This window comes from Garra rufa, chromosome 16, assembly GCF_049309525.1.
Source record: "Garra rufa chromosome 16, GarRuf1.0, whole genome shotgun sequence".
In the NCBI taxonomy this organism is placed as follows: Eukaryota; Metazoa; Chordata; class Actinopteri; order Cypriniformes; family Cyprinidae; genus Garra; species Garra rufa.
The window spans coordinates 9,941,037-9,949,802 of NC_133376.1; the positions used below are offsets into that span (position 1 = coordinate 9,941,037).

General features: G+C 36.0%; 1 protein-coding gene across 4 annotated transcripts in view; it reads left to right on the top strand.

The window, feature by feature from the left end:
• limch1b (LIM and calponin homology domains 1b) overlaps nucleotides 1-7,903 on the top strand; it is an 87,538-nt gene extending 79,635 nt beyond the window's left edge. For 3 of the 4 annotated variants that reach the window (XM_073820585.1, XM_073820587.1, XM_073820586.1), the window contains 9 exons: nucleotides 618-710; nucleotides 2,164-2,304; nucleotides 2,392-2,474; nucleotides 2,897-2,985; nucleotides 3,891-3,978; nucleotides 4,664-4,747; nucleotides 5,591-5,699; nucleotides 6,366-6,468; nucleotides 6,649-7,903. In XM_073820585.1, the coding sequence (XP_073676686.1) occupies nucleotides 618-710; nucleotides 2,164-2,304; nucleotides 2,392-2,474; nucleotides 2,897-2,985; nucleotides 3,891-3,978; nucleotides 4,664-4,747; nucleotides 5,591-5,699; nucleotides 6,366-6,468; nucleotides 6,649-6,674 (816 nt within the window). In that variant the 3' untranslated portion in view covers nucleotides 6,675-7,903. The remainder of the gene's footprint in view (nucleotides 1-617; nucleotides 711-2,163; nucleotides 2,305-2,391; nucleotides 2,475-2,896; nucleotides 2,986-3,890; nucleotides 3,979-4,663; nucleotides 4,748-5,590; nucleotides 5,700-6,365; nucleotides 6,469-6,648) is intronic. The other variant, XM_073820588.1, reaches the window with a different exon arrangement.
• The last annotated feature ends 863 nt before the right edge of the window (nucleotides 7,904-8,766 follow it).

An 8,766-nucleotide genomic window follows, 5' to 3' on the forward strand; every position in this document is an offset into this window, starting at 1 on the left:
AAGCAGTAAAACACAACATGATACATGAGTCCCTTTTGAAGATAAAGACACCCCTAAGTGTCAGTGTGTGTGTGTGTGTGTGTGTGTGTGTGTGTGTGTACCTGGTATTCATCACGTTGTGGGGACCAAATGTCCCCACAAGGATAGGAATACCAGTAGATTTTGACCTTGTGGGGACATTTCTCAGGTCCCCATGAGGAAACAGGCTTATAAATCATGCACAATGAGTTTTTTTGAGTAAGTAAAAGTTTGCACAATCTCCTGTGAGGGCTAGGTTTAGGTGTAGGGTAGGTGTAGGGTGATAGAAAGTACGGTTTGTACAGTATAAAAACCATTACGCCTATGGAATGTCCCCATAAAACATGTAAACCCAACATGTGTGTGTGTGTGTGTGTGTGTGTGTGTAAGAGGGGATGTTTGCTTTTTTTAAGAAAATAAAATGTTTCTTTAAATTTATTTTTCAAACTTCAAGCACCTCACCATGACTATTAAAGAGCCATTTGGAGTGGCTAGAGCTTCTTTTAAAGGCATTCTTTTGTTTATGATGATCGTAGTTCTTATGGTGTACTCCTTTGTCATTCTGTTAACTTGAATGAAATGCATGTGTGTGGTCACAGGAGAAATATCAGCGTGAACAGAAGAAGTTGATGCAGGAATGGGAGCAAGCGCAAAAAGAAGTTGAAGAGGAGGAGAGGCGGTACTATGAGGAGGTGAGGTTTCTCTCTTTACTGACCTTGTAGTTTAAATTTCCCAAAGGCTTGTATTGTTAGAATATTTACTACTATTCAAAATGTAACTGATACCACTGACACCATTGTAATATTTGCATACTGAATTGACTGGTTTTCTTAAATAAACGTATTTAGATACTTACGTATGATTGGTCTTTTAGCCACCATTTGTGTTTACATTTGTAGTTATAGCCTGAAACATGTATTTGTCATATGCATCATATGAAATGCACAAAAAAGTAATAATAATAATAATTATTAAAATCTTGTTCTGTTTTGGCTTTTATTTAACAGCAATAAAACATAAAATGGAGAATAAATTGACCAAGGGGAAGGAGTGTCCACAAATAAAAATAAAAGCTGGAACTGGTGTCTTCATTGTGCTGGGTAGGGTTCAAATAGGAGGGGTCCAGTGGCCCCACATGATCCGCTCTCTCTAGTCCGAGAAGCAAGGGTGTCCAAACTTAGTCCTAGTGGGCCGCTGTCCTACAGAGTTTAGCTCCAACTGGCTCCAAAACACCTGCTTGGAAGCTTCTAGTATGTCTAGTTAGACCTTGATTAGCTGGTTCAGGTCTGTTTTTGGGGTTGGAGCTATTCAGGACAATAGCCCATCCAGGACTGAGTTTGGACATCCCAATCATAGCATTCTCATAACCTGTTTGCGTGTCACGTGTGCTTCTCGACTCCGGACTGTGGGTCTGGTAGCTAACGGGAAAGAGACTGGTTTCTCGAAGAGAGGCACGTTCGGCATTTAACAGGTGATGAGACTCTATTCAGTTCAAGTGTGCCTCATTTCTGTCGAGAACCTGGTGAAGGATGATGATTTAAGGGACAGGGTGACGATGATAATTAGGGGGAGGCAGCCATTATGTCACATTACTAATTATGCTCACTGTTGCAGATGAGAGATAATTGAATCAGAATATCTGGTGTGCTAAAACCCATACATATATAATTGTAATATGCAACATATCGTGAACCTGGTGAAATATTATGTAGCTGGAACTATGGCAGTTTCCAATATCAGAACTTGAAAATTCACTCCAAAATTTACAATGATAAAATAGTTGCTGCCAAAACATAATATATATATATTTTTTCAAAATAAATAAACCACAGTAGAGCTAGAGATACATACATTATGAAGCCTGTTGGGCTATTTTTGGCAGCTGTACAGTAGCATTTATAGAATAATTAATACTTGGTTATAATTACAGTAATAATTCTTTATTAATCATGCAATGATCAGGAGTTATTGTTTTTTGTATAGAATAAGATAGATACCTGTTGTTGCATTTGCTCCCACAAATTTTTATCACAACATGCAAAGGGTTTTTAGTTCAAAAGTGTGCACATTTGGACAAATATTTTCTTTAATTATGCAATCTGATTAAAATGAAGTAGCTTCAACACTATCTTTTCGTCAGTACAGAAGAGGAAGATTCTGGAAGAGACCGTAAGCCCTCTGACCCCTCACTTAACGACTGCGCCTACAGCCCTTTCTAAAACCCACAACACTTTACAGTCCCATGCCGAGTGGGATAACAAACAGGAGCCAATGGAGAAGCAGACGGTAAGATGGAAGAAAGGATGAAAGGACATTAAATGAAGTGCTTGATGCTGGCGTAAATGATAGTGACCATATTTTTCACTCCATCAGAGCTCTGAGACTTACAGACAAAGGGAAAACGTCATCAGTGAAGCAGCCCAAGGGAAGACGGAGAGTTTACAGATGACAGTAAGGTCTGGGACAAAAACTCTAGGAATAAACATCAGGGAGTAGTTCACCCAAAAATTAAAATTGTAATTCCTGACCTTTTTTGTTTCTATGGAACAAATAAGATTTTTTAAATAAACTTCATGCTGCAGTTTTCCTTACAACAGTAGCTCACAGTGACCATGTCTGTCTGTTGTGATTTTATGGCCTTTTTTGACAGAATTGATAGCTGTTTTGACAGCTGATTAACTGTTGTATTGTGAAAAACAGTACATGAAGATTTTGTGTTGCATGAACTTAAACTTAAAATGTAAGTTTGGAGCAATGTGAAGGTAGGTAAATAATAACAAAATTTTGTTTTTGGGTTAACTATTCAACTTTTTTTTTTTTTTACTTCATTATAATTAAGCATTTTCCTGCATGTTTTCACTTATCTTTCCCATACCAGTTCTCCCCTGCAAAGTTGTGGGTCAGTGGGTCAGAGAAGACAAGGAGTCGAGAGCCAAGAAAAACAGCCTACACTGCTGTCTAATCAGGGTGAGTCTAGTGGACTTTGACATTAGCGTATTGTTTAACTGACAACTCTAATACATTCACAGCAATACAAGATTCATTTTCACAATATGTTTGTTATCTTGGATTATTTTATTTACAGCATAAATATGCAGATGTCATTCCCGAAACATAGTAGTGTGTATGTGTCCAAAAAACAAAAGTTTCATACAAATTCTGAATGGATTATAGCCTGTAAAGTGCAAAGCGGGATCCCTTTATTATCACTAAAAGTGTCACTAATTTGACTTAGTTATAGAGATCTCACAAAGTTCCGGTAGGATCAACAAAGCTCTCTAAACTACACAATGAATTTTATTTACATCGCGTCTGCACTTAGTCATGAGATGATTCACAAGCTTGCAAAAAGGCACTTAATAAAACTGAACTGGCGCTTTCAGCGGTGAGTGAATTCTGACAAGTGAATTGTTTGAAATCAACAGATATGTCTGTGATTGGCTACATTTCTCAACATCACAAAAACATGTTGGATAGTTTGCCAGATCTTAAATTGCTTTGCTTTCGTTTGAGGGTAAATAGCACCATCTAGTACCAATACAACCGGGCCTGAGCTTGGCTAAACGCTCCAGTTGCAGAGAGGCTGTCAGGGATTCCATGACTAACCTGGAGGGGGCAACTGCCCCCCCCCACTTGCCTCCCCCTAATGTGTATATTTATATATTAGACTATACAGGCATGTAGTGGTTACACCATGGTATTAAATATAATTTTCTTTTTTCCCCCATGTAATTATACACTTTTCCTCATAAACCACATATATCAGAACACACACACACAAAGTTAAACTAATTGTCCTTTGTCTGTTTTGTGTGACCCCCTAGGTGAGCAATACCAGAGAGTCAAATACTTATTATTTTCTTATTTTACAGATATGCGACCGGGCAACAGACAGATACCCCAGCAGAATGAGACCTGGAAAAAGAATACATCACAATCAAAACCTGGTGGACGCAGGAGGTATATGTCTGTGTGTTTGTGTGTATTATGTATTATTTCATTGATTTTTTTTTTTTTTTTTATTCTCACACAAGCTGCAAAGTCTGGTTCAGAGTTAATATAATTTTATGTTTTTGATTTTGCTGAATTCATCCTCATGGCTGAAGTTTAAAGGTTGTATCAGCGATTTCTAGCCTAAAACATAAAGTGTCAATTTCAGCTGACCTTTCTTCACGATCCGCTCGCTGCTTGCCCCATAAATTGTCTGTGAAAAAAAACGCGTCTCTCTGGTCAGCCTAGGGTCCGAGATATACCAACCTTTCCACAGATAAACAAACAGTGTTCCAACCAATCAGCGTCAGGGGTTTGGTGTTGTGGACTTTCCTACTGGTGCAGGGATGTGAGGGAGGCGGAGCGAAAGTCCACAACACCAAACCCCTGATGCTGATTGGTTGGAACACTGTTTGTTTATCTGTGGAAAGGTTGGTAGTGCCGATTGTTTTTTTTGCATATCTCGGACCCTAGGCTGACCAGAGAGACGCGGTTTTTTCACAGACAATTTATGGGGCAGGCAGCGAGCGGATCGTGATGAAAGCTCAGCTGAATTTGACACTTTATGTTTCAGGCTAGAAATCGCTGATACAACCTTTAATGATTCTTACCATGTGTGTGTACATGAACACTGCATGTGGCTTTCCATTCTCAGGTCTGATTCTATAGAGAACATTGGGCCAAATTCATCAACATCACCTTCATTCACAAGCACACAACCACCTCCATCACTAAACAGGTACAGCACAGTTTCACTAATGTGATTAATTACTCGCCTTCCTTTTGTTTCAAAACCATAAGACCTTTGTTCATGTTTGGAACACAAATTAATTTTTGATGAAATCCCAGAGCTCTCTGACCCTTTATAGACAGCAAGGGTCCTACCACGGTCAAGGCATTACTAGGGGCATTACTTTGAGCGCATCAAAATCAATATTTTTACAACACTAAGAAGGCTCGACACACCATGAAACTTTGCTCGAAGTATCGCCTGGGTCTCTACACATGAACTCGAGCATTGAGAACATTGTTTGTATACACAGAGTTTACTAAAAAGAAAGGTTTTGAACAACTCACTTACACTGTTTGGGTTTCCGCTCGCAGCCGTCTTGCCAGTCAAGAAGTGTCGATATTGACAACAAAACGAAATCACGGTCAATCTCAATAATGGCACATTCGTCGTAATTCGTATTTATGCTTTTAGATACAAGTTTGTCTCGTTTACAGGAAAAAAAAAAACAGCCCAGGTTGCATTTTGTTATCCTTTAATGTCTGCTGCTATGCTTATTACTGACAATTTTTTATTACACTTTATTTTAAGGTGTCTTTGTTACAGTGTAATGATATTTTTAATTACTACTTTAAGTAATATTAATTAACTAGATGTATTTAATATAGGGTTACAGTTAGGATTATGGTTTAGGGTTTAGGGCAAGTAATTATGTATAATTTACTGTTTTCCTATAGTAATTACATGTAACAGGGACACTAAAAAATAAAAGATGTATAATAAATAAAATAATAATAGCTTATTTTTGTTTTATTATTTTTGGTTTTGTTTAAATTCACTTTTGTTTTGTAGGTCTGTCAGTGGGAAGAAACTGTGTTCAAGTTGTGGTCATCCACTTGGCAAAGGTGCCGCCATGATCATAGAGACTCTTAGCCTTTATTTCCACATCCAGTGCTTTAAGGTATGTGTACATATTATACTTAAATGCACACTTCCAATAAGTAGTACATTATCACTTAATGTCGTGGATGCTAATGTAATCATCTTTATAGTGTTTTTTTTTTTTTTTTTTTTTTTTGTTTGCTTGTTTTGTTAAGGTCTGTTAGAGATCTAGGGATAAATATTGTTAAAGATTAAAGATTATCTTTATCAGATGAACCATCACGGTTTATGGCTCATTGAAGATGTTTTTTTTAGCATTTTAGCATTTTTAGCAAGATTTTTTAGCATTACTTAGCATTATCTTACTTCCTTAATGGTGCCAAACAGCTGTCCAATGAGATTTCCTTCCAATGATTTTTCTACAGTCCTGATAAGTTTTTATAGTCCTCAGACCCAGAGCATATGCATATATGTATCCAAATTGTGTGACAAAAAGGGTCAGGTTTTCTTTTCATATTATATAATTAAGAAGGAGTGGCATATGCCTTATAAATTAACTTATGATGAATCATTTGATGAGCCAGGTTCTTTGACAGACATGTTGTGTTCTCTGTTCTGGAAGCCATCACCAGAATGTTTGTTTACTGTTTAAAAGTTGAAAATAACATGTTGCTGGATAGAAAAGGTTGAAATAATGAGAATGTTTTGCTAACAGTGTTTTTTTCTCTCTCTCTCTTTCTCTAAGTGTGGAATCTGTAAGGGCCAGTTGGGTGACACCAGCACAGGAACAGATGTGAGGATCAAAAACGGTCTACTCAACTGCCATCAGTGCTATATCCGCTCCCGCTGTGAGTTACGTAGATATTTATTTAAATGTATAAAATGACAAAAAAAAAAAAAAAAAAAATTCCTTAATATATTAGCAACACTGCACTGGAAACTAAATATTTAATGTATGTTCAATTTTCAATTCATAGTTCATACCATTGTTAATGTATCATTGACTTTTCATTTATCTTGTCTTTTAGCTGCTGGTCAGCCCACAACCTTGTGAGCTCATTGATTATAAGAGCAAAAGAACCAATAATATTCTCACCTCCAGTCCTCACTGTTTGCATATGTGGAAGCATATATTAAAAGCACATTTAACATGAAACCACTGCAATGTCTTCATATCAGGTTCTCTTTTTCAACACGAAAAGCATGTTACTGTAGTGAAAACCAATTTTCTCAACTGATTATATAACTGATTAATCAAACTGTTTGTAGGCTAAAAACAGGTTTCAGACCATGCATACTGTTTGATGACAAATGGACTATTTGAGCCATCAATAGATTAAACTAATTAGGAAAGAATCTGAGCTGAATTTCTTTGTGGACTTCTTAATTTTAATTTTGTCTGAACCCATCTTCATTTTTATGCAGAAATATTTTTGACATATTTTATAGTATGTGGCTTCATGTGCTCATTAACTACAGCTTTTTTATTCAGAGTGAGCTGGTTGCTTTTGAATACTTTTTTTTTTTTTTGAGGGGATTAAAACACCAAAATGTGTTAAAGAAAACTGTCAAGTAATTCCTGTCTGCAAGTTATGTTATCTTTATTTTCAAAACATAACATGTTAGCATTCATAGTGCCTAAAAATAAAAAGATTATCTGTAATTATGGGAACACCGTCCTTGTAATACCCTTTAACAATGCATTTTCTGCCTGGAGGAAGGTATGTATTTTTATACCTACAAAGTACATTTGAGCTGATAAAAAAGATAAGTGCATGTGAAGTGATTGCTGGTTAAGAAAACAGCTATATTCATATATTCATTTAATGCATATATTCATTTTCATTTAAACCTGGTTTTGAAAAAATGTACATAAAAATTTATAAAAAAGAATGATGGCTCAATTTAAAACTTTTTTTATGCCTATCAGTGGTAGCACCTTTGAATTATTAATATTTTTATTAATTTTTTTTTAGATTATGAAAAGTAGTTTGGCCAAGTTGGCTATTTATTCAGACAGCGTTTGCTTAGGGTCTGGTAATGTATTTTATGTTTAATTTGTCATAACTTTAGGTTGACACAGGGCCGAGGGAAGTTATGCTGTTATGTTGTTTAGGAGGGAAATACAGTAGTTACCTTAGAAAATATATATTACATCTAAGGTATATTTATTGTGTTATTCACTCTCAAATCTACACTATCCAAATTAGATTAATTTGATGTTCAAATGCTATGGCTTTGCAGTATACTGTATGTTTATAAATAAAATCCTGAAAAATGTAATCCAGTCTATATTTCTTTGTTTCCCATGCATTGAATGTTTTTAGATCATAATGGTCGGAATTTAATCAGAATGAAAATGGAAAAATATATTAAAATATATTAATAAGATGCATAAACTTGGAAACACTACTATATATACATATACATATACTATGTAGTTTCTATACACTGAATATATACAGGTGTTGGATATATAATTAGAATATCTTCAAAAAGTTGATTTATTTCACTAATTCCATTCAAGAAGTAAAACTTGTATAATGTATACATTCATTCCACACAGACTGATATATTTCAAGTGTTTATTTCTTTTAATTTTGATGATTATAACTGACAACTAATGAAAACCCCAAATTCAGTATATCAGAAAATTAGAATATTACTTTAAGATCAATACAAAGAAAGGATTTTTAGAAATCTTGGCCAACTGAAAAGTATGAACATGAAAAGTATGAGCATGTACAGCACTCAATACTTAGTTGGGGCTCCTTTTGCCTGAATTACTGCAGCAATGTGGCGTGGCATGGAGTCGAACAGTCTGTGGAACTGCTCAGGTGTTATGAAAGCCCAAGTTGCTTTGATAGTGGCCTTCAGCTCTTCTGCATTGTTGGGTCTGGCATATCGCATCTTCCTCTTCACAATACCCCATAGATTTTCTATGGGGTTAAGGTCAGGCGAGTTTGCTGGCCAATTAAGAACAGGGATACCATGGTCCTTAAACCAGGTACTGGTAGCTTTGGCACTGTGTGCAGGTGCCAAATCCTGTTGGAAAATGAAATCTGCATCTCCATAAAGTTGGTCAGCAGCAGGAAGTGCTCTAAAATGTCTTGGTATATAGCTGCGTTGACCTTGGACCTCAGAAA